The 26,295-nt window shown below is 42.8% G+C and overlaps 1 protein-coding gene and 1 long non-coding RNA gene across 2 annotated transcripts in view; both read left to right on the top strand.

The window, feature by feature from the left end:
* The window catches only part of cecr2 (CECR2 histone acetyl-lysine reader), a 41,962-nt gene that overhangs the window by 8,284 nt on the left and 7,383 nt on the right, over window positions 1–26,295 (top strand). Inside the window, exons 2-15 of the mRNA XM_032522890.1 lie at window positions 12,765–12,859; window positions 16,147–16,330; window positions 17,407–17,534; window positions 17,774–17,857; window positions 18,769–18,836; window positions 19,009–19,169; window positions 22,495–22,581; window positions 23,005–23,155; window positions 24,074–24,203; window positions 24,295–24,332; window positions 24,432–24,523; window positions 24,667–24,793; window positions 25,546–25,928; window positions 26,133–26,282. Coding sequence (XP_032378781.1) covers window positions 12,765–12,859; window positions 16,147–16,330; window positions 17,407–17,534; window positions 17,774–17,857; window positions 18,769–18,836; window positions 19,009–19,169; window positions 22,495–22,581; window positions 23,005–23,155; window positions 24,074–24,203; window positions 24,295–24,332; window positions 24,432–24,523; window positions 24,667–24,793; window positions 25,546–25,928; window positions 26,133–26,282 — 1,878 coding nt within the window. The remainder of the gene's footprint in view (window positions 1–12,764; window positions 12,860–16,146; window positions 16,331–17,406; window positions 17,535–17,773; window positions 17,858–18,768; window positions 18,837–19,008; window positions 19,170–22,494; window positions 22,582–23,004; window positions 23,156–24,073; window positions 24,204–24,294; window positions 24,333–24,431; window positions 24,524–24,666; window positions 24,794–25,545; window positions 25,929–26,132; window positions 26,283–26,295) is intronic.
* Window positions 288–9,839, top strand: LOC116693829 (uncharacterized). The gene is made up of 3 exons (XR_004333011.1): window positions 288–564; window positions 951–952; window positions 9,815–9,839. It is a non-coding gene; the product is annotated as an uncharacterized LOC116693829 (long non-coding RNA).

The raw sequence follows: 26,295 nt of genomic DNA, 5'->3' as shown, positions 1-26,295 counted from the left end.
TTGGCGGGGAATACACCAAACAGACTGAAGTTGCCACCCTCGCTAGACTGTCTGACAGACTCAATGACCAATCGGATTGGAGGAGTGCTAACCCGGTATGATGGGGGGATGAGGGTGACTAACGCCTCTCAAAATCTGACAAATCTTTTAAACTGACCTTTGTCTATCTGAAATAGAGACAGATTCAACAACTGCATGGCCCGTTTCTGGCTTTAAACGTTTTCAGAAACATGTTTTGGTGAACAATTTTTGTAAAATAAGAGATCGTATTGCTAACCAGCCGCCGTGATGCTCTGGTTGTGAAATTCCGGAGAAGCCAGACCCACGTGACGCATTTGTCCAATCCGCTGCCGGTTGTCATTTTTTTGGGCAACAATACAGATTAGCTTTGCCTGCTGTTATGGAGACTAGTATTATTCCTTGCGCACATGCAGAACTTATGCTCAAGTCGGCGTCGCTTTGGTGCGTTCTGAGGGACTTTTTTGACCACCTCGAGGAGCCTGGTCAGTCTGACTGCCTTTTCTACCAACGGTCGGCAGTCGGGTTGGTGTGTCAGAGGCTTTAGTTTGGTTGCACCTGTTGGAGTGGCACAATTTACACCATTTAATATTTGTAGTTAGTTCATAGACATGGTGACGTCACAAAGCTACACTCACCTTCAAGCTGATTTAGATATCTAATCAGCCAGAGTAACTAAAAGAGCTGCCTGGGTATGCAGAGCCTTAAAGAGCTTCGTAAGCTTTTATTTTTGTTTCTGCTCCTGTTTATAGATTGTAAAATATCTTCTCATACATTATTACCTGGCAAACTCCTGCAACCAAGATTCATCTAGTCTACATTGACCCATCTGGCCTCCAGTCTTGTGTTTGGTATGTTTTAAGTACAAACCTCTCTGTCTACCTCTCCCATTCTCATTGCCATCACTTGACCCACTACCCCATACCCATTAGCAGTCCCTCTTCCCCATCCCCTTCTCGAGCCCCAGCAGCCTCCCTGTCCCTGAGCCCCAGCCCCTGGCATCACCATGACTAAACCCCAGATGGTGGTTCTTTCTTTCCCTTCCCCCTGGAGGGTGGAGGCTCTCTACTTTGACTGGGTGCTAGCTGCTGCCGCAGCCCTTCGAGGGCGGGGGCTCCTATTTTCGTAAAGCCCCCAGTGTGATTGTAAAAGTAGATTTAGTCCTATTAGATGTGGTAAATAAGCAAGAACAGGCAGCCTGTGAGCACACTCTTGTTTCTGTTGTCTAGAAAGCAAATGGATTAACATGGAATAGGATCAAGGCTTAAGGGTTGCTTCATCATGGCCCAACTTTAGACAGACACACACTCTCGCTGATTCCCAGTTTTTGTGGATTATTACTGCACATAGCAGTCAATTAATAAGTGCTGTAAGTCTGGCCTCAATTAAGGGGCTTTGATGTGAGGTCCAAGAATGGGTGTAGTGAAGATGTGTGGCAAGATATAACTAGAAGCCAGCAGAACTTGGAATTTGGTTCTTTTTCTGGTGTTCGCAGCGATATCTGCACCACCATCATCATCATCAGAGATTACTGTTGGTGATTTAAATCACTGATAATGATTAATATGTTTACCTTCAACCTTGGTCTGCGTTACCTCCTTTGTCATTTCCAGACAGGAGATTAGAGCCACACATCCATTCTTGTCCCAGATCTGCACTCTTTACTCATCCCTCATCCCTTTCTTCCCTTCTGTCCCACCCACTGACACATCCTCAGCTCAGCCCTTCTTACAGCCTCACAGACACCAACCTCTGACACTTTCCTTTCCAGATCAGTCTACACATGAAGCCTTCAAAACTTTTTTCACACAAGTACCCATCGAAGATCAAGAACCTTTTTGTATGTCTTATTTAATACCCTCTCTCGCATGCACTCGGGGGGGTGGGGGGCTTTGTAAGTGGCTGCTTCCCCTCCCCCAGTTGTGATTGACAAGTGAGAGCAGCAGTACATGCATCAGATGGTTTCACATGGGGAGTGTGTGCACAGAGGGGGAGGTAGAGGGCCACATACACCGGGGTTTGTTTTCAGCCAGCTCCATTGTTGCAGCTCCCCATGGTTCCCTCACTCTGTCTCCAGTCTGGGGCGGCATCCCTCCAGTGTTGCTTTCTCACTATGTTCCTTTGCGGTTGGTTGTGAATCAGAGATGAGAAGAAACCAAGTGATGAGAACGTCACCAAGCCAGGTCTCACCCAGTCGGATCCCCGGAAAACGTTTGGGAGTCACGGTTTAATATATGTGTAAAGTGCGCCTATAAATGGTGTGAGGTAATAAAAGTTGTTTGTTACTATAGAAAACTGAGCAAAAAAAGTACAATGTAAAGAGGGAGGGAACATTAGGAATGTTACTCAAAAGGTTTTAGCGGAATTGTTTTATAGCAATGTTGACTAGAGAGTTGGTTGAAAACTGGCACAAGGGATGCATAGGAGGGGTGTGGATCTGTGAGGTTTTAGTGGGGTGCAGACTGGCACACACTTAACTGTAAGTGACATATGACATTCAGACAGAATCCAGTCCTGCATTGGTGTGTGCATGGGGTTTCAGTTACTGGTGACACTACTATACTGTTAAATGTTGCATTTAAACACTGTGCTAAGATTACAAGCACTTCTCAGAATACAATACCTACTGATTCAGTAAGCTGAACAACTAGTCAAACAGTTTACACAATCCATCTTCCTCTGACGCATGAATTCAACACTGAAAGGAAATATAACGTATTAGTCACTAGTGCAGGTTGGGTTCCCGCCTGCATACACAGCCAGTTTTGTTTGTTGGAACACACAGAGATTCTGCAATATCACTGTAATGAAGGTCAGCCATCACAACGGCTTTGCTTTAAGTTACTTTATTCGTACCCACAGGTAGATTTTATTTGCAGTGGAGTCGTCATGCACACATAAAAACAAACAGAGGCACATATCACACATCACTCAACTTATGACAATGGAAATTAAGACATAACACACAATCAGGTGGTTGTCAGGCGGTCTGTTAGAAACGCAAGTCTTTGATTTCCAGCTGCGGAATGGCTGTGCATCTGCTCCGGAACGGCGGCGGAGTCAATAGGTTTCCATTAAAGTCGATGTGTGTATTTTCATTGACTCCGTACCAGCTCCTGTGTTGTGCAGCCCTTTGGAGCAGATACGCAGAGCTTCTATTTTTGACGGATTGCTGAGAGCTCTGCATCAATTCAGCACAGGGCAGATTGTGCAGGGCAGGAAGTCTAGCACAGAAACAAAATGTAACAACCGATTAATTTTCAAAATAGAATACACCACGCTCATGCGGATCATATTTACCTGGACTACACCTTGAAAATGTCATGATGGGGACATCTTGCAGTGCAAAGTCACCATGCGGGGCCAATAATGTAACCGGAGATCAGACTTTTCATTACGTTTTGAGGCAGTGTGAGAGTCCTGTACAGTAAACCTCACTGCTTCTATTGCTGGCACAGAAAAGTTTTTTTTTTTTTAAAGTACGGGGGTATTTCTCCGTGAAATGAAGCTGCCTTCAAGTGCTGTCAGAAATGTTGTCATCAATCAATAAAAGCGATCTGATGGAAAACAATAATTCTGAAATATAAGGTCTACTTGTGTTACACTGCGGGGTAAACAAACACAACAGGACATCACACAAATGGGCCATTTGGTAACACTCCCACTACCCTGCAGTGAAATCGCTGGATCACTTGCTGTGGTCTGAACTCGCCCTTATATAGAGGACAAGGTGAATTGAAGGCCCATCTTAAGCAGGCTGTGTGAAAGTGGCTAGTAGAGTGGAACTCACCTGGGATGACCTCCCACCTGAGTTGAAAGCATTTAATTTACAAGTCAGATTTTTCATTGAGGGGTTAGCAACAACAGTTGATACAGAGGTGATACAGTTATGTTCACAGATACAAGTTGGACAGGACTGAGTGTATGAGTGATTTAGGGAGACACAAATAAGACCAAAGTGCTAATAACTGTATTTGTCTACAGCTGTTGATGCATGGGGCATCTATGTTGGATTTTGACCTTGGGGTACTCTGAGGTTGTTAGAGTTCCGAGCTCGGAGGTCAGGGGGCGTTTCCAACGTTGACCTTAAAAAATCCGACTTCTGAGTACAAATGGAACACACTTTAAATCAGAGGTTTTGCTGCTCCTGCACCATCTGTTTGCCCAACATATTTAGTCTTTGCCACAGACCAGTGTCTTCAAAGTTTCACTTTGAAAAGTGATACACTTCTATTCCCAGTGTGCCACTTAACATTTCGGAATTAAACATTTCCTCCAAAGACTACTTTTCCTCTCCTGTCAAGTATCAGGAATCAGTTTCTCCTCATGTCTGTGTGCTTTTACTCCAAGGCTGCAAGCCATCTGCTTCATGTTGTTATCTCCATTTTAAGACTCCTCCCTCCGCTGTCTACAACCACACTAGCCCGGGACTATTTTTCCCCTCAGGGCCACCAGGCTGAATTTTAATGATCTGTTTGTGTGTATATGTGCACATATATGCTGGAGCATATTTATGTAGTCAGTGAATGGGACCACTGGGATGTCAGCTGGAGCAGGAAGCTCCATTTTATATGAGGACGTTGATGATGTGGTCTTCTTAGAGCTGACAGTGTACGTATGAGAAGCACTGGGTGGCCATCCATCTCCTGTGTGTTATAATCTTCACCCACATAGCAAGCGAGGTAGGCCAAGGCAAAGTTTCTCCGTTTGTTTTCAAGTAGGATCTTCTACCGTCCATCACACACACACACACACACACACACACACACACACACACACACACACACACACACACACACACACACACACACACCACACACACACACAAGGCCTCTCTACCCTATCATACAGCCCAGCCACCTGTCCCACCTGGCCCTGACACATTATAATAAAAAGTTGAAACTGACCTTACAGTTGTGTATTGTATGAGCTATATTTAGTGGTTGCCACTCTTACCACATAGTATTGCAGCTAATTTAGGTCAACCTGTAGTTGTTTTTTTCCTGTTCACACATTTTTATAAACAAATGGTGTCCTCGTCTGCAGGCTCTAGTTGTTTGAATGTGTCAAAATGCTATTTAAGACAGGTGCTGATGACACAACTTTTCACTCTGGCTCAGACAGACACGTTGTAAATCAAGACTGACTACGCAGGCAAATCAGCCAAGAAGTTTGTGTTTTGATCAGTCAGATGTGCCTGGCAGCAACTCAAAGATGTTGATGCTTTCCTCTGATGATCAGATGAATGGTACATCCTGAGGATGTGAGGGCGTTTTCCTGTGGTGTTATGGCTGTGTGTATGTGTGTCATGTGGCAGGAGGTGGTTACGTGTGGGGGTGGAGGGTGTTGTCAGATGATGGCTCCTGGAGGAACCGTGTGGGAGGGGAGTGGGGGAGGAAGAAATAAAGAAAGAAGCACAGGAGAGGAAGAGAGGGGCCTTTACACAACAAACGGGCCTCCCTTCCCCCTCAGCTAGCTGTGCACACGTCCTCCAACTGTTGGTGATATAGACCCCAGAGGAGCTGTTAACTGCAGTGACATGGAAAGTATCTACTGTGAAGGTAGCCAGAGAGGCCGACCTCCTTACACTACAGGCTCTGTGGATCTGCCACAACCTTGCAGCTGCTGATACATGCTGCTTGCATTGGACACACACACACACACACACACACACACACCACACACACACACACACACACACACACACACACCACACACACACACACACACACACTCACTCTATTTTTCTGTCTCAACGGATATGAATGGGTCACATGATGGCTCAATCGGTGTCCACTGAGAAAAGCACATTCGACTTTTATCTGCAAATGCAGATGGTGTGTTCCTTGAAGTCAGTTAAGCCTTGACATCTCCTTTCTATTAAAACGTCTGCTCCTTTCCTCTTCTCCGTTGATTCATGTTTTATGTCTCGTAACATTGACCATCCTGGCTCTGATGTTAAATGGGGACCTAGAGTTTTGTCCGCCTAATGGAGACTTGTCTTAACCTCGGCATCATTGAACCCCTTTCATACAGCAGATGTGTGTATATGATGCAGTTTTAATGAATGCACGTTCAACCCATAATGGACCCGTTTTTATGAGACAGCTGTAACAGGTTAATTTCTGGTTGTCACCTTTAGCAGAGACTTCAGAGCGTATGCACTACATATAACACTGGTAAACCATAGAATTATACTGGGTCTGTAAACATGGTCTTACTCTTGCTTGCTGTGCACTTTTCACATTTCTTTCCCTGTTTTCCCCTCCCTGTTCTTCTTTCTCTCTCTCTTTGGGGTGTCTGTTACAACTTTCAAAGTTGTCTGATCGCTGTACTGTTCCCACCACACAACTTTCTGTATTGTAACCAAATGTCTTGAAGTCGTGTGGTTTTCACACTATGTGACCGACCGACGACAGGGACTACAAGATCTTTCACCAGGAGGAATCACTATTGTTGTCTCCAAACTTCGTTTTATCAGGAAAACCTAAATGAATATAACACCGGAAATTACATAATACCATGCATGATACATAATTAATTGGTTCCAAAAATAGATGTCCACTTAAAAGATACACTACAAGTTGCTGTTGCGCTGATTTGCAGCATTTTAAAAAAAACAAAAAAAGGAGAAAAAAAATAGGAAGTACGGGTTAGGGTCAAGGGGTGTGGTCGTTAACAAAATAGCCAGTTTTCCACACATATTTAATATTCTATACTATTGTTTCCTCTTGGTGCAACAACTTTGATCTGTGTTGCAAATGCCACATACAGTATAGTTCTTATTTTCAATGTTAATTAAGGAATATTCTGTTGAAAGTACAGTACATTTAGTCTATATCCACAATGTTCCACTTCCGGGATTGCTTCGTTGGCAACAGAAATTCTGCAGGATTCCACTCATTTAGTCTGGATATCTGTTACCTTGGGCTTTCTTTGTGTTGGCATTTTTAACTCCGGTCAATTTATGAGGACTATGATTAGTCTTTTTTTATCAGATCTCTGTCCAATCTGAGTTTTCTGTTGCATGACTGAAATAATTTCTGATCGTACACATGTTCCAAAGCATGTTTCTTCCCAAGCCTATTTTGTAGAGAAGTTGTTGCTCCGTGCCGCACTTGGCGCCACCCACGACCGTTGTGATTGGTTTAGAGAAAGGCCAATAAACCAGAGCACATTTTTCTCCCATCCTGGAATGCTGTATGGACTTGCCAGGCTCTCCCCTGCAGTGCTGTGGAGGAAGGTCTGGCAATGCGAGACTAGAGTTACATTAGGTGTGACAGCTTCTTGTGAGAATGAGAACAGTACAAGTGGCAAGCTGTGTTGACACCACAGGTGTTACTTCTCACACGGTTTGCCTTTCAGTTGAATAGATAGATAGGTGAAACATTGCCTCAGACAATAGTTTAGAGTAGAGATTTTTAGGGCTCAAAACTAATGATTGTTTTCATTGTCATATCTGTCAAATATTTTCTTGGTTTAAATGATTAGTTGTTTGGTCTAAAATGTCAGAAAATTATGTCCACAAATGTCATCTTGTGTAAACAGCTCAAAGATATTTTGTGTTCTGTTGGAAAAGAGTGAAGAAATCAAATAATATTCAAATTTGAGAAGTTTTTTTTCTTGAGAAGTTTTTTTCTTGAGAAGTTTGTGTGTGTGTGTGTGTGTGTGTGTGTGTGTGTGTGTGTGTGTGTGTGTGTGTGTGTGTGTGTGTGTGTGTGTGTGTGTGTGTGTGTGTGTGTGTGTGTGTGTGTGTGTGTGTGTGTGTGTGTGTGTGTGTGTGTGTGTGTGTGGTGTTGTGTGTGTGTGTGTGTGTGTGTGCGCGCGTCCTTAATTTGATGGTATAATTGCTACTAGTACAACATGGCAGAGGGGTGGGAGTGGTGCGCAATTACTGAAGGCTCGAGTCATGTGGATGTGCCAACAGTGTAATTGTTTGAGGGTAGTGTGTTTAGGCTGCGGGTGCTGAGAAAAACAGTAGTGGCCTGCGGCAAAAAAGTTTTGGAGACAACTTTTGGACAAACGCAACCGTCATGCTGCGGTGGCTGATTGTGTAACTGGCCTGGAGCATGTGTGCGTTTTGTATTGCCATGCCGGCTTTCCCTTTTACACAGCCGTCGATTCAGCTCTGTTATGACCTTTGCTGCTGGCTTACTCTGTCCCACCATTCCGTGTCCGTACCTAGAACGGCAGGCGGAATAATGGCGCAACATTCCCGTCTTTAACAGGCTCTGTGAAAGTGGTTAAAGTGAGAAAAAGAGTTGGTTGGAGAGTGGAGCAAGGGTGTTGTCAGTAATAGTAGAATGCCTCATTGGCCCTTTTTATAGAACCTGGTAAGCAAGACGGGGGACGGAAAATGTGTGAAAGAGTGGAATAAGATTTTAAGCCAGAGAGAGAAACAGGAGGGGAGTCGGCTGAGAGTAATTGCAAATACCTTCAGGGTAAATTTCTGATTGCAAGCCAGGCCTACGGAGATGCTGTGGTGATGACACACCTTTTGACAAGCCTTGACTCTCCCTCCAATCTTTGTCCTGTGTGAATACGAATTGCCCTTTTTGTTCACTGCGGTAGCTTAGTGATAAATTGTCAGATTAGCTCTATGATTTATACTCCTTTTTATAGCATATCACTCATCCGACTCCCTTATCGTTGAGTCCCATTGATCATTAATTTGAAGCAGCCAAAGTACTGCACTGTTTATTCTGTTGAAACACGTGTATGAATGAGCGTCAGTAAAAGTGTGTGTTTTGTCTGTTGCTGACTATGTTTGCCAAAGGTTGTAGGTTGTGTCCTTGTGTATTATTTTGGTCACTACTTTTTGTGTGTGTATGTGCTGATAGAGGGCAAAGGGTCCTACAGGACATGTCCAACTGCAGCGGAGTGTCCTCTGCAGCCCCCATCAAGATGAGTGTTTGTTAGCACCAGGCCTCATAGGGATTGGCCGGCTAGATGGCTGAAGAAAGGGCACGCACACCACATTAATTCCCTTTCCCTCTGCCATCTGAGATGCAGTGTGGCACTTCAAAGGTGGAGCAAGGTTGTGTTAATCCAGGGGACTGTAGCAAGTCCTCCATTCTGCTGTGCTGTACTCAACTCTCCACTCTTCCCCCAGCTTTTTCGAAGTGTGATCAAAGTGCAGTCCTCTCTGATGGATGGGCTCACTCTGGCCCAGAGGCTGCTTGATAGGGGACCAGGAAGTGGAAGGGAGCGTGACACAGGATCTTTCAGTATCCTATGAACATGCGCTTGTACACACAGAGATATACACACTATCTTTCTATCCTTTTAAAGGTGCCCTGCCTTTTATGCATGGTGTAGAAAGCCTGCCGGAAGACTCAGCTCAACTTGTGCCATTTCTCATTAATATTCAACAAGCTTAGCTGCTTGACTTTGATTGGCTAATAGCTAGCCAATGAGAGCCTGGCTATCAGTATCTACTACCCAGTGCAACTGGGCGAGCTCATGAATGGTAATGAGCTCTGGCAACATGACGTCAGACTGACCAGCTTTTGTAATTGGCCTGCAGATAATTTTCACGTTTTCAAAATAACAAAAACACATATGGAACTAACAAAAAAATGCAAGCAAAATTGGTTTTGTGTGGCAGGCCACCTTTTAATGATCAGGGCCTATGGCTATGACATAGTTATGCTGCTGGTTAGCATACATAACAAGCCATGACACATGTGCTTGTTGGGCAGCTGCTTAAACACTTATAATCAGTCTTTTTGTTGTCAAAGCTCTGTAGCTCTTTTTTTTTTTTTTTTTTCAAAGATTAAATTTTGGGCATTTTTAGGCCTTTATTGACAAGACAGCTGAAGACATGAAAGGGGAGAGAGAGGGGGAATTAAATTCTGCAAAGGGCTGCAGGTCAGAGTCGAACCCCGGGCCCACTGCGTTGAAGAGTAGACCTCTATTTATGGTTGCTCGCTTCACCAACTGAGCAATCCGGGCGCCCAACCATCAGCATTCCTAAATTCTATTTTTCTTTACAGTTTTGGTCTTTTTCTCTAAATGTATGGAATTTGTGTTTGGAAGATGTGAGATGTCCTACTACCGTAAGACTAAAAATATCCTCTTGTGTGCTCCAGGCCTTACTCTGTCATGCTGCAGAGTCTCGGTGACAACCAGAATGATGGCTGATATGAACGGGCCAGCACGGGTTGAATGCACACGTTACATACATCTGGTGTGTGAAGTGTCTTTATTGTCGCTGCGCTGCATGTTTCTAATCTATGACAATCTTGGCTTGGGTCAGAACGTTACCAGCTGACTCACCAATTGAATAACCTCAGTTTGTCCGCTGAAGGCACTGAACCGAAGAACAAGTCGGTGCGCATCGACAGACTATAATTAGCAGCTAATCCAGTAGTACACACAGTTTATGGTAGCACAGCAAGAAGAAGAAGAACCTGAGCCGTTTGACAGTGACAGCCCCTTGTTCTAAAGCAGCTAATGTTAACACAACGCACACTACACCGGTGACCAGCAGCTGTCGGAGGCTGGGCAGCCGATTTGGGCTGAAGGACTCAACGATACATTGGTGACGGCTGTTTTGCTTTTTATATTGTTTTTTATGATTTTAGCACTTAACAGAGTTGTTTATCAGGGCATTTATTAGACTGAAAATGCTAAGCGCTTGTAGCAAGTAGCAAACTCACTGCTTACACAAGGGAGTGAACAAAACAACACTAATGCTATAGGCTTTAACCTTAGTAGCAATGGAGGTTAAGGATGGCTCCAGTGCGTCATCGAGCCATGATTTACTGTCTGCCCCAAAATTCCTGGACACAAAAATGTTGAAAAACAGTTTACGGTTAACTTTTTTCTGACGTTTTCAACAACTACTTTCTAACATGTATAATAATTATTATTATTAAATATAATTTAGAAGGAAGTCATTGATTTTTCTTCACCCAGTCTTTAAACCTATTAGAATCCGTGTTTTTTGCCACTGTGAGCGCATTGATCTACTTTTAAATCGGTCCTACTTTTAAATAGATGTGCTCATAAAACCTTTACTTGTTCTTTCCTGGAGTCATGAGACATAGCTGATTTTTATCTCTCGTCATCAAACTCACTCTCCTGGTATGTTTCTATGGAAGCTTCAGTCACAAGCAGGAGTAGGCTGGTGAGTTTTCCCTCCCACTCAAGACATTTATCTTGTCCTGTTTTTCAACTTCTTTCTCAACCTCCTTTTCTTTCTCTCCCCCCCTCCTCTGTTTTTCCTCGTGCTGGCTTGTTGGCTCCTGGCTTCCGTCGTTCTCCATGGCCCGGAGGTCTGTAAGCTGGCCTTTAGTGACCCCTGAACTCAACCAGGTTCCTCTTGAGAGGGGCAGACTGAAAGAGACGAGTGAGGCCACAATAATTAAACGTGCCTCCTTGTCCTTGAGATAATTTTGGACCATTTTCCAACCTTTTAAACCTGCAGTAGTACTTTGGTGAAAGTTTATAAGAGAGAGGAATAGTGACACAGAGTACGAGTTTGGATCTGTTGCTAGGCTGAAGATTAGGAGGGGTAAGGTGTGGTCAGCTGCAGGCCGTCATGTTCTTTTTCTGAAGAGTGATTGTTGGGCTCCAGCCTGTAGCGGCTTGTTTGTATCCTGCAAAAGGGGGCTTGAAGTGAAATGGACATGGGGCATGGCTGTGTTGCAGCTCCAGGCCCCTGCTGCCTTCCATCTCTTTGGTGCTTTCAGGTCTTTTAGAGTTTTGCTCTGCCAGTTACTGCCGCATCATAAAACCTCAATAGCTGAAACACAATGCCAGGCAGGAGAGGGGTCATGACTGAACTTGAACCTCGGCTCCAGCCAAACAACCACTTGCAAACCAAGAAGCTTCACCAAGACAACTTGGAAATTCCAACCACCCCATCTGCTGTCTGCCTCTGCCAGCTTACCTTACACCGATACCTACTCTGTCAAACATGTATGCTGAGAAGAACTCACTAGTATGTCGTATTCTTTTGATGAATCATCTCACAGCTGAGATATTGCCTTTTCTTTTTTTCATATAATGACTAACAAGAAAAAGTTCAGTATGTCCAATGTTCAGGTAAAACGTAGCTGGCAACATTGGACTGTAAAAAAGAGCGAGATTTTCTGGGGTATCTGATGGGATGGCCTACTCGCACCATCTCCGCCCCCATATAACCCTGCACCACAAACAATAAATACAATGATGAGTCAGAAAACAAGTCTGAAAAACTTTTTCTCACAAAATATAAAAGAAATGTTTTTTTCTCATCTAGCATGGACATTTTTACCTTTTTGCCTTTACAACTCAGTCAGTCTTCAACACACTGAACAAGCCAATGTTGGCCCTTTGTGACTCCACAGTCCGTTTTCTCACATCAAGAGGACAGACATTTTGATGCGTATTTTAAGTTTTCTTTTTAGGAGCTGTTTATTCAGTTTTCAGTTGAGTTGACTCTGACTCGAACAGGAGCTTGAACGCAGGTCAGTCAGGGTTGTTTGGGTTGGATTGCCAGGTATTATCACAGCATACCGTACAGTCTGGACATATCCCAGAAACTATGAAACCCTCATTTGAGTCATATTGCTATGAAATCAGGAGATTAGCGGGACACATTACCAATCGGGAGCAGGGCAGGAGAAAGGGTTAAAAGTAGGGAGACTCCAGCGTGAATCGGGAGTGTTGGTAGGTATGCTTTTTAAAAGTTCTTGCGGAATTTGTCACAAATGCATTGAGCCTACTGTCTCCTTTTTTTGTTTTTTTTTTGTATCCAGGAGCTGGAGAAAGCCCTGTCAGAGCAGGACTTGGACTTCCTTGGTGACCTTATTGCTTGTCTGTTGCAGGGATGCTACCAGCGCAATGACATCACGTAAGTATAGGATGTTTTCCCTAGGTTTGTGCAAGCATTAGGTTTCAATAAAAATATGAATTTTCACATAATTTAGGAGCATGTTTTATTACCAAATCTGTGTCTGAAACCATAATAATAAAAAAATAATACCCCAATAAAAACACTCAACACACTCAAAAAAAGACAATACTTTTCAAAGAAGGCCATTGTGGACCAACTACAATCATTAGATCTGAGAAAAGTACTTTTGTTAGTTTTGATGCTCACATTGATTTTACATTCATATGGCGACAATTTGGAATTTGGTTTTCACTTGTTGAAAAGTTGCAAAAGTGCCTTCAATATATATATCCTTTAGTACTCTAAGGCCTTTTACAGACCAGGCACCAAAAGAATCATCTATAATAGAAGGAGTAAACATGTGATTCCTTACTATGGGGGTATAGACTGAAATATCATTAAGTGAAAAATGTCTTCTAAACTGTCCCCATATTTTTAAGGAGTCCTTAACCACTGGATTCTGAGAGTATTTATATATTGGATTAGGTGATGGCAATGTTGAGCAGAACAATGCATGCAAAGAGGCAGGATGGCATGACAGATTCTCAAGAGACAGCCATTTAGGACCACCAGCATGCGGTGTTGTAGTTTTTCTAATGTTACTAATTGTTGCAACAGCATTTAGAAAAAAACTACAAAGTTTGCTAGGCCAAAAAGAACATTAATCTTGCGATAAAAAAATTTGACGCTGATAAAATGGGTTTGCGTTAACGCGTTTAACTGACTACTTTTGATGAATTGATTGATTTTGTTTTATCATCTGGCCGATTGTCTGCACCCGTTTTACTCCTTTTCTTTCGGACCGGACCCCAAAACCACAGCGGAAAATTAACAATGCACATTTATTTTCAGCTTGATATGTAGTTTCCAAGATAAAAACAGTATTTCCATCTACTTCAGATTAGTCATAGCACCCAAGATCCTTTTCTAGGAAGTGTGAGTCACCGGAACAATGACTAAGGAGTCAGAATTTACTCACAATATGGTGACTCAAGGTCTGTGGTGAAATCATGCTCTAATACTACAGCAATATTGGAAAAACTGCACAGCCACTGAAACCTTTCTCTCCTTTGTAATCAAATGATGGGAGAAAGTGAGTATCTAGCAGTGTTTTTTGCTATTCTGTTTTCTGTATTCAAATCCACAAATATGTTTAATCTCTAACGGGGCTTCCCCCTTCACACACCTCCTACTCTGTCCCATCATTAGATGGTAGCATAGTGGTACCAGTGAACCAATAAGCAGAGAGGTAGGAATCATCCAGTTTTTCCACCCAGGCAACCGATTACAGGAGGACAACCTGCTTTATTGGACTGGACAGGCGCTGGCATCCTGGGGGTGGCTGCTCAGCACTGGCCTTTCACAAAGCTGCCCTTTTCATCCGCACGTGTTAAACGCTCTGCCGGAGCGAAGGACAGGAGGGAAGGAGGATGTTGAAGAGATAGAGGGACAGAAAGTAGGAGAGAGATTGGGTACTGAGAAGGGGGGGGGGGGGGGGGGATCAGCAGCTGTGTGAAAAGTGCACTGCTCTTTCAAGATAAGCCATTTTTTCTGTCCTTCTTTCTCTGTGCCGTTGCATAGATGCTCACCCTGCCCCATGCCCTTGTTCTCTTCATCTGACTTGGAACTTAAAGGTACAGATTAATCGGCAAGACCTCAACCGGAACCAACATTCATTCACCAGCTCCCCCTCCTAGCAGATATACAACCCCACTCCCATTCAAAGAAGCTAGCCTTTCTTCATTCCCAGTTCCCCCAGCCACCAGGCTAGTTTGAACTTTGTTTGTTTCCTAAGCTTTGCTTTACAAAAGGTTGCTAGTTGATATTAAGACATGATGTGTTGGCTTAACATTGTGCATACAATATTTGCATTTGAATTGGTTGCCTTTATCTATACTGATAGATCTCAATGGACCAAAAAAAAAAACCTTCTGTCTGTTTTTTTTTTTATTTGTTATAATTAGTGCCCTATGCATATTACTTTGGAGTTAAGACATAATTAGGTATAAATTCATGATCCAGAAAAATGTGTAATTAGTCAGATTATGAATCCAACATAAATGAATAACATTTTTCAGGGGCAATAGAAACTAAAGTTAGCCTGGATGCCAGCCAAACTTAGCCCTGCCATCACATTACATTTGAGGTTGGGAAGTTCGGTCTGGACTTGATCCGTTGTGGAGCAACTATGCTCGAACCAGTGCTGTTCGGACCAATCATGTTGTCAGGGTGGGCTTTATACGGTGATGGACAGATGATCAACAGTAATGTTATTAATTACGTCACCAAAAAGCTCTTGAGTTGAATTTGCCATCGGGTCAATTATAGAAGATGTCAACAGCACATTAATTTTAAAAGAGGAACAGAGGACCCTGATCAAGGCATTGGTCGATTAGAAAGATGATTTTGCCGTTGGCAAAATTTCAACATACGCCACATACTCCGTTTCTCTGATTGGTTGTAGGTCTATCCAATTAAGTGCAGGGGCATTTTGTGTCCTGCTTCGGTTTTAAACGCGCCCCATAATCACAGCCCAGTGGAACGGTATCAGACTCATATTCAGACTAGAATCTGAGTATGACGACGTATGGCTAAACTGAAGTAATACTGTAATCAAATTTGAAGCCCGTTTTTCTTTATATAACATGTTTCGAATTGCATTACACTGAATGAGCCTACCCTAAATAGAACTAATCATCAGTTAAACAAACCAAGGAAATAAACTGTTTTAAAACGAAGCACACAATAAACCACAAGACACAAGTCACACATGAAGGAAATGCGTATGAGATGTACCTAACCCACACAGTCAGCTTTGTCTCAGCACCATCAACTTGCGATCCTCACAGAAAGTTGGCACCACTCCATCACAACTCTCCATACTAGCATTAAATTGGAAGATCTGAGCTGGAAGGGGGGGGAATGCCGAAGGGATTGAAAATGTTGCAGATTATGCAAAAGCAAAACAGTAGAATTGATACTGACACACAGTGAGACAACGACAACAACAAAAGATAATAGTGATTAATATAATGGTCCATCAGAGTGTGGTGAATTAAATAAAAAAATTCTAACATTTGCTCTGCTACCTTGTATACTCAAATAACCAAATGTCACCATTTGTGTTTCATGGGAATTTATCTGGTGTTGTTTTTATTACTGGTGCAATTTATACTTTGATGTGGACATATAGCACCTGCCTCTCACTCTCTGTCTCTCTTCTGTTCCTTTGCTCTGCCCTTTAGACCCCAGGCATTTAGCAGTTACCTGGATGACATCATCAGCTACCGGTGGGAGCTGGAGGAAGGGAAGCCCAACCCACTTCGCGAGGGCCCCTTTGAGAATCTCCCTCCTCGTACGCAGGTGCAACTGCTTCACCGGCTGTGTGACTACCGTCTGGATGCTGCTGATGTCTTTGACCTGCTTAAGGTACTCGTCCACAAGGATCATCTCAAGCAATCTTGAAATATATGTTTTCATGCATGGGATTTGCTGAGAATTTTTTTTTAATGCATTATACTCAGGTTTTTTTTTTTCTTTTCACAACTGAATTGAAATCAAAGCCATGCGGTTAAGAGTAATGAAACTGGGGTTCAAGGATTTGCAAAAACACATAAAGCTACATGTAAACATGTTCTAATAGAAACTTTCACAATATATAAAGAATATGAACCTGAAAATGCGTATAATACGAGATTTTTGAAGCCTTGTATCCCATTTAGACTTTATGGTCAGTACATGTAAAAAAACAACCTGCTTTTATTTTTAATTGGTCTACTTTTACAGTAGACATATTGTAAATGAATACGCTGTGTGTGTTTTAAAACATGGTTTTTGTCCACAAAGAAAGCACTTGAGCACACTCATGGGTTGGGGAATTTTTAAGCATGCTTTTAATCATTTAATAACAATGGAGTGCTTTACTGTGGCCAAAGAAGAGCTGTTAGATTTTCATTTACATTTACATCTTCATTTATAACGAAAATGCTTGCAGTCTAACCAAATTTACAAGTAATGTAGCTTTTCATTTCTTCTGCTAAAGATTCGAGCAGCAATGTATACCCTGTAATAACTAAGGCCCAACTAATAATAACCTGACAGTTTTGCTTCATCCTATCTGTCAGTTTATCATTGTCCTTTAATATATTTTACAGTTTTCATGTGTGAAAAGATTTTTTTTTTTTTAAATAATTGATCCAAATCAATTTATGAAAGCACTCAGAAAGATACTGAAAGTGCTTCATGTCCTTGTATAATTCACTGCCGTGTAGGCTCAAAGAACTGCATGACATCACCCATTAATGACTGATGATTTAAAAAGACAGTCCTACACATGATTTAGGAAATCTAATGTGTTTCTCCCCCCCACACCCACACCCACACCACACACACACACACACACACACACACACACACCACACACACACACACACACACACACACACACACACCACACACACACAACACACACACACACACACACACACACACACACACACACCACAGGACTGGAGGCTGACAGCCTGCGAGTGGAGCCACTAGGGCAGGATGGGAAGGGAGCCCTCTACTGGTACTTTTATGGCACTCGAATGTACAAAGAAGAGCCAATCAAGAGGAAAGCAGACAAGATCAGGTAAATAGCACTGGGCATTGTATATCTCACATAGCACCATGAATGTGCTATATGTTTTGTGTTATGCCACTGGTGTGGTTAACTCGTGCATGTGGTAGATGTATAATTGTAGTAGTAGTTTAATCCTTGTTTACAGGCCTGTTGATGGTTAATTATAGGGTCTCCCATTGCTAATTACCCTGGTTAAAAGGCTATCATTGTAAAGACTTCTTTTCTACTTTATGTTCTTTTTCCAACAGTGAAACAACTCAACTGACATTACCAGAGAAAAAGAAAAGGGGAAGACCACCAAAGAAGAAAAAACTGGAAGACCCTCAGCTAAGGTGAGAGAAACATTTTTTTTTGTACTGTACATAAATTGTATTACGTGTTTTTGTATTCCTAAATGTACCATGCCATTGCTACTGTACACAGCACAGTTTGGATTTTGCGTTAAGTGAAAAGATCTTGAAAGGTTAGCACAAGACTAGTCTCGCATTGCCAGACCCTCCTCCACAGCACTGCGGATGAGGATCTGGTTAGTTCACACAGCATTCCGGGATGGTAGAAAAAAGAAAAGTGCTCTGGTTTATTGGCATTTAATTTCCCTCGGGATGGATAAAGTATATATCTACAGTATCTCTCTATCTATCTCTCGTATCTCTCTATCTATCTCTCTCTCCTACTATCTATCTTACTGTCTCTCCATATCAATCACAATTCTCCTGGGCGGCGCTAATTGCCGCACGGAGCCCCGGTGCCGCTGCAAAATAGCCTCGGGAAAGAACTTGTTTTAGTCGTGTAAAAGAAAACTCAAGTTGGACAGATAGTCTAGCTAGCTGTCTGGATTTACCCTGCAGAGATCTGAGGAGTAATTAACCAGAAATTTAAAATTCCAACATAAAGAAACCTGAAGGTAATGGACATCCGACCGAAAAGGACGTATGGCGGAATTTCCAGCGGCAATGGAGCAATCCCGGAAGTGGAAGGTCGTAGATATAAACTGTCACAATTCTAATGAAGGATTTGCAGAGTATATCTCCCGGTCTCACTGCAATATACTCTACTATGTCCCAAATTGTACATAAATAAATGTAATCTAATCTAATGTCCACAAAGCCTAATGGTCCAAAATAAATTCCTTTAGCGTTTCCTCTTGGATTAAAACTAGTTGAAGATGCAGTACTTCTAATCACTCTCTTCTTTGTAGGATTGTTTTGTATCTATTATTCTCAAACGTTTTTTAACCTTCCAGTGACGTGGAAAGTGAAGTGACAGAAGTGAAGACAGAAAATGGGCTGGAAGATCTCCCCCCTAGCGCAGGTAAAAAGATTTCATGAATACAGACTATTTAATTTTCATGTTGACTACATTGGGGAACCTGTATATTTGTGCTTCATTTGAGTTTGGACTACCAGCTTCACTGATTTAATTGCCTTTCTACCTCTTTCGCTAGAATCAAAAAGCTAATGTCTCTATTATTTGCTTCTACCAGGCCGTGAGCGTGGCACTTGGTCCCTTGTGTGTGATACAGAGGAACAATGGCTCAGTCTGGCAGAAAGCATCAAGGACAAGATCTCCCCACAGGACCGCCACCTCTACCGTGTCATCAGCCAGAACTTCCTGCCTGAGATCAGCAGCATGATTGAGCACAAGGTCAGACACCAAAGAGACACTGCTTCCATTAGTGCCCATTACAGCAGTACATAATAATAATGTCGTCTGTCAGATATAGTCTGGGTAGAGTTTGTCAGCTAAAAACCAATATGAATGAAAACAATAAACTACAAGACCAACCATGGTAGATGTGCCAGTGTTAATATCTACAAATGCAAATTTAACTTTTGCTTCCTATTCTCACAAATATAACTGCTGGAAGGACTTTTCTAAGTCTATGTTTGTCAAACAGGCAATATACTGCAGTGATGGTGGCAGTATCTCTCTAACTTAATCTTAATGATTCTCATTTTAAATTTAATCTTAAACCAATCTCATACTTGGAAGCCCCCCAGTGGTAGTAGGGAGAAGAGAAAAACCTTGTAAACGGCTGCCTACTTTTTTTATAACTTAATTATAAATGAAGGTTAATTTGAGTCCTATGCGGACAACTTTTTGACATTGGCGCCCCCATTGAGCTGGTGTAATGGAGCGTGAAAGATTGAGCAATCTCCACCAATCTCCATTTAGGTGCTTTCATGTTCTGAACAGATCACTGTCCTCCTCCTGGAGTTTCATTCATAATCCTGGACACATTAGCTAGGCCAGCTGCAGCAGAGGTGAAGTGAAGGAAAGCCGGTCTGTGCTTGACCTTAGTTCTGCACACCAGCCCAGTAATGAAGTAGGCTCCAGGCCTTCAACCTCAGCCTGACTGTGGAGGACTGTGCTCTCATGCCAGTTTGATGGAATGAGGCTACACATTCTGTAGTCATTTTCGTTGGGCTTGGCCACACCTCGGGCCATGCTCATTTGTCTATCATATCTTCCTTGGAATGTGTGTTATTTACCTTATGGGGAGATTATAGAGATATGTTGTGCCTTGTTGAAGGCAAGCATGTGACACAACTGTTTTTTATAGTTTGCAGTGGAATTACTTTTAGTCACTGGATGCTACAGCAAGTCAAAGCTAAAGTAGGTCCCTGTTTTTGTTTTTCCTGTTTGTATAAAGATGGTGGTTAGGCGCTATATAACCAGCACTGGCTGTTGTTATAGAAACGCCTGCAGCTTTTCTCCATCGTCAGACAAATTGGTCAGTGGATGAATGTACTCTTATCCTTTATCGACTGGGAACTCAGCTGTACTATTCATGCTCACCTACTCATGCTCACCTTAAATATATCAATCAAAAGGACTTTCTTTCTTTTCTTTAGCTTTTCTCAATGCAGAATATGAATGAAGCATCTGGTGGTTTTGTAATGAAAGCAGCAGGCAGGTTATGCCTACATGCTGTTTTTGTTTTGGGCTGGTCAATAGAGGAGCATCTTGAAGACTTTTTGTGTTAGTTTGCTCTTGTATTTAATCTTTATTCTATTTAGAAATGCTTGAAAACATGAAATTCCACTACAGTGCGTTAGAACTTTGCATGGTCTTTATCAGACTTGATCACAGTGTGGAAACAAATACTCCGATTAATTATTCTTTGCTCAAAGAACCGGCTCAGTTAAAGGGAAGTGCATTCCCCGGATGTTCTTGTTATGTGCAAATATATTCCGCTGATGTCACACAGCAGGCGATCACATTAAAGGATCCTGCGTGTTAATTAAATGTAAAACACAGTCTGTCCTTGTTGCTTTTTAAGATCTAGTGTCCAATTACTATAAAGACACTGTAATATTTATAACTACTTTCAATCCTCTAGTTTACATGAAAATTAAAGTTTATGTACTTTCCCAGAGCCCAAAGTAATGTCTTCAAATTGCTGGTTTAATTTCAACAATAGTCCAAAATCCCAAACTATTCAATTTACAATGATACAGTAAAGAGAAAAATGGCCACTCCCTACATTAAAGAAGCTGGAGCCAGCAGATGTTAGGCATTATTTGACATAAATATATCTGTCTTTAGGTGGCTGTGTGCATGCTTCCAAGTGCGTTGAATAGACAGTGTGTGTTAGCGTCTTGAATCCTTCCCTCCTCGTGTGTCTGGCTGCTGTCACCAGCCATTTCATGGGGCACCAACAGCAGGCGGGAGCTTACCTTGAGGCAGGACGGAGCCTCTTGAATGACAGCTATGCTGCGCTGCAGGATTCTCTCAACCTCTCTAAGTGTCTTCACCAGAGGCACTTTATCTTGTGTGCATTGGGTGAAAGGGGGGGGGGGGGTTTAGTGCTGATGGTAATGTAGGAAGGAGTTGTGAAGCCCCAGGATATGCCAGTGCTTCACACTAAGACAAGGCAGATATGGAGTGGGGACAGAAGAGTTGTTGATGCCACTATAGATCAGATCATGAACATCTGTCTTTTTCTCTCTCTCTCTCTTCTCTCTCTCTCTCTCTCTCTCTCTCTCTCTCTCTCTCCTCTCTCTCTCTCTCTCTTCTCTCTCTCTCTCCTATCTTTTCTCTGCCTCTTACTCCCCACCCACATCTTCCTTCCTCTTTTGCCTTCTCACTTGCACACAAACAGGCGTCATACAGCTGCAATTGCATTTTTAGGCCTCCCATTATTGTTTAATGGGTGACCAGAAGCCTCACTGTGACACCTCTCAGTGCTGTTGGCCACCCCGGGCTGACAGTTATTCATAGTCCATCTTCCCTAAAGGACTCTGACATGAGCTGCAGAGGTCAGTTTCTGCTACAGACAGGCTTTTAAGGGATCTGCCTAGAGCTCTCTGTTGGCTGGTGTTTCTCTTCTTTTCTGTGTGGTTTATATGGTTCACTGATATGTTAATAGTGTGAATTGAAATGTGGATTGTTGACTGTATTTTCAAGATGCATAGTGCTCAAGAGTTGCAGGATTGGCTACCTGGTGTTATAGCACTGCATTTTTTATTTGTCAAACTGACTTTAGCTAGCCATCCACCCCCGGGGAAAGGTGGGGGAATGCAGGCAGCAAAAGAGAGAGGAGGGGGGGGGGTGACTTGGGGGAGGGGAAAGCAAAGCCAGTGACCTCTCAATACTCACTGCTTCTCCACAACTCCCCAGGGCCTGTCAGTGTGTGTGTGGCTGTCTGTCCTTCTGTCTTAAAGACTCAATCAATAATTCATTTGTTGACCATATCGATTGCAGGCCTATCCAAATATGTTTTTAGAAATAAATACAAGAGCTGGAATGTTTTACTAAAAATTTGAATAATCAGAAATATACAGTAATTCTCAATATCACCTCAAAACATTTTAATTGTCATCTACTGCTACTTGGCTTATAAAAAAATTAATCAGTTTGGCAGCGATGGGTTTCAATCCAGGATTGGGATTCTGGATTGTGCCTTTTAACGGCTATAAGGAGCAGAGCTGATCTTCTCTCTTTTTTTTTTTTTTTTCTTCTTCAGGAGAGGGAGCAGAAGCAGAAGCTACTGGACCCAACCCCAGCTCGTATATCACAAGGATTTTCTAAAAATTACATCAACCAAGAAGAGGTGTGTGTGTTTGACTGTACATATGCCATGTTGTATACACTCAGACATTATAAAACGTCCAATCACACAATCACCCAGTACAAATATGTTAACAATAACATAAACAAAATCACATGTGTTAATTCATAATTGATGCTCATGAAATTTATATCTACTATATAATATGGGTGTTGTGTGTGTTGTGTGTTGTGTTGTGTGTGTGTGTGTGTTGTGGTGGTGGTTGTGTGTGTGTGTGTGTGTGGTGTGTGTGTGTGGTGGTGTGTTCAGATTGTGTACCAGGTTGCTTCTTTACATTATTTCTGGTGTTGTATGCACAAGATTGATATAGTTAAAGATATCCAACTTTCAACTTCCACATATTCATTCCAACCTGTCCTTCCCTGAGTCCAGAATAGACTAATGGGCTTGTGTGTATGTATTCAGGACAATGTGAAGGCCATAGCCGAGGAGGAGAAGAAGAAAGATGAAGCGCTGGACAGGCAGGTCCTGCTGGCCGAGCAGAGGCGGGAAGAGGAAAGGCTTCAGGAAGAAGAACAACAAAGAGAAAAGATGGAGAAGATCAAAGCTGTGGAAGGTAAGATGGATGGCTACATACAAAGATGGATGGAACACCAATGAAAAGATGTACAACTTCTGTTTTATCAGATCTAAAGAGTATCCCTGAGGAACCAACTGCAGCAAGCCCACATACTTACACATAGTGCTAGTATATGGTTACAAAATAAAAGTGATGCTGAGTGCTAAAAATCAGTATCAAGGAACCTCAATAATTTCACATCCTTTCATCAGCGACCTGTCAGCAGCAGGTAGGGGGCTTTCGTACTCTTCTTTAACTCTGGGATCAAGGGCTATATGGATTGTGAAAGGCCTAACCCTAACCCAGACTTTCACATCTCCATTGCTGTAGTTTTGCTCATAACAGCTCTATGTAGCAGCACTCAAAGCTTTGTGATTCATGTATAGTACACAGGGACTGGGAGAGGGAATGTTCAAGGCCTTTAATCACAGGATCACTTCTCTTTTCCCCCCTCTCTCTGATGTCATCTGTCAAGGGTTAATGAACTGCTGATTGTGCTTCAGCGGAGGAGCCTCATTAATGTATATAGATGAACAGCAGGACCTGGCCAGCTCTCTGTGGGCATTGCATATGTGGAATCCTCCCTCAAACCTCTTTAATTCTACAGCAGGTGGGGCGGCAGGCCTCTCATTTTAAAAGATAAAGCAGTGATAAATTTGCACTCTCTCTGCTCTGTTCTTTTGATCAACTGGGCGGAAGAAAAGATGGCTGACAAATCACTCTCTTATCTGAGCGGCAGCTGTCTGTTATGACCAAGGCCTGGTTTCTAAGGACTCTCCCGACAGCCTCAGTGGACAACGAGTGCAATTTTAACTGTAACTCAAGAGCCTGAAAAAGCATGTTTGCCTCCTGAGACGGTTTTCTTTTTATTGTTTGTGCCTCTAATTGCCACCTGTGTCTGTCCTTTTCTCTCAGAGCGAGGAAAAAGGCGGAAGATGCGAGAGGAAAAGGCCTGGTTACTGTCTCAAGGAAAAGACCTGCCACCTGAACTCCTAAATCTGGAGCCTTCTTCTCCTGTCCACAAAACACGCAGAAATAAAGCATTGTGAGAGGCTTTGTACTTTAACTCCAGATATTTCCTTGTGAGAATGACTGCATGTTAATTATTTATATCATGTTTTGTGTTAACATTTCAGCTATGAAATTGATGATGACTACACTGCTCTATACAAAGGTATGCCTACTGAGCAGTTACTTGAGGCTGTTGCTCTATCTCAATCTGCATTAATTAATTTGTTACAATGTCAGAACTGATCTAATTTCTCTTCTATAGTGCTTGAGGTCTTAAAAGCCCATAAAGATGCTTGGCCTTTCTTGGAGCCTGTGGATGACTCTTATGCCCCCAATTACCACGAGATCATCCAGGTACTAAATATGAGACAATGATAGCTGGCATGTATCAGTAGTTTGTGTTGGTGTGTTTTTATGTGTGTGGTTCGCCTCCCAACTAATGTGTTTAACCACAGTTTTCAATTGTTTTATCTCAATTGTTCTTCGAATCCCCTCAGACTCCCATGGACCTGTCCACCATTGAAAAGAAGCTCAATGACGGGGATTACGTTGCTAAGGAAGAGTTTGTGGACGACGTAAAGCTCATGTTTGAGAACTGCATTGAATACAATGGAGAAGACAGTGGTAAATGAACACAGATGTACAAATACAAACATTTTCACCCCAAAAGTCCCCATTCAGAATTTAGCCTCGGTATAAAGACTGATGCGTCAAAACCCATTTCAGTTGCTGTGTGTTGTGAGAAAGGAGTGCATATATGAATTTTTGGGGTGAGAGTCAGGGGGTGACAGTGGGAAGGCGAGCAAAAGAAAGGGGGCCGGACCTAGTGCTGTGTTGGGGCCGGGGCCAGGGCAGCCCTGACAGTGATTAATGAGGAGTGATTGAGCTGTGCTCCAGTGCTCAGGGGGATCTGAGCCCTGCAATGCCAGAGGAACATTCCAGCCTCTAAGCCCCCTGTCTGGAGCCATCCATCCAACTGCATACTCTCCCCAGGGACAGGGAGGAGAGTGGTAAGGGGGCCCGTGGAGGAGGAGGAGTTAGAGGTTTGAGGAGCAGGGGTCAATCTATGCCCTCTGACCTGGTCAGTCGGCCAGTGCTAGGCTGACAACAGAGGAGCAAGTGTGTGTCTATAGGTACATGGCATGCATATTGTTCTGTAGTGTTTGAGTGTAATGGAATGTTTGTGGGAGTGTGTGTGGCTTTGTATGTGAAAGGGAGGGAGTGACTTGCAGATACCAAGCTAGTATCTGAGTGTACATAAGTGGATGTGCTACATGTGTTTATAGGGGTGCAGAAGATGTGGTTGTGTGTAAGAACGTACTGTATGTGTTTTTGTTAAATGAGCATAGCTGATGTTTACGTCTGCCTTTCCCCAGAGTACACAATCATGGCGGAGTCTCTTGAACGGTGTTTTAGCCGAGCCTTACTAAAACACTTTCCATCCGAGGATGGTGACACAGACGAGGAATTCCACATCAACAGTGAAGACAAGGAGCGCAAGGACAAAAAGCGCAATCGTGGCAGCAGTAAACATTTGGGACCTGAAAGTCTGATCAAGGCTACAGAGCAAGTCCAACGTAAGCGAAACTCCCAAGGGGGAAAGGGAAGCACGCTCTCAGAGGAAGAGGAGAGCAAACCAACACGACTGCCTCCTCCCCTTTACTGGGCCAATGGCCCCCCTCACCCCCACAGACTGCCTCCAAGCCAGCAGCACATTCATGAAAGAGACATTAGGCTCATGTACCATCCAGGGCAACAGGTATCACAGAATAAATTTGCTTCTTTTTTGCAGTTTCTCCACATTTCTTAAAACCCATGTGGCACCTACAGTATACTAAACAATATTTTAACTAGTTATATGAATGCCTTGATCTATTTTTTTTCTTCTCTCTTGATTTCTGAAATGTAGTAAAAAAATTTTTTAAAAAACTTCAATAGTAAATTATCTCTATTGTCTTACCAGCTCTGCCGTCCACTGGGCCCCCCTGGTCCTCAGGGCCCACACCTGTATGGCCAAAGAATGGCCATGGATCCCCACTTTGCTTACCAAGCTCACATTCCCCGGCATAGAGACCCCAGTTTGAACCACTTGCCCCACAACTTTAACATGCAGGTATACAGACCTA

This window comes from Etheostoma spectabile, chromosome 8 (assembly GCF_008692095.1).
Source record: "Etheostoma spectabile isolate EspeVRDwgs_2016 chromosome 8, UIUC_Espe_1.0, whole genome shotgun sequence".
Classification (NCBI taxonomy): Eukaryota; Metazoa; Chordata; class Actinopteri; order Perciformes; family Percidae; genus Etheostoma; species Etheostoma spectabile.
This window is presented reverse-complemented; position numbering and strand designations above follow the sequence as displayed.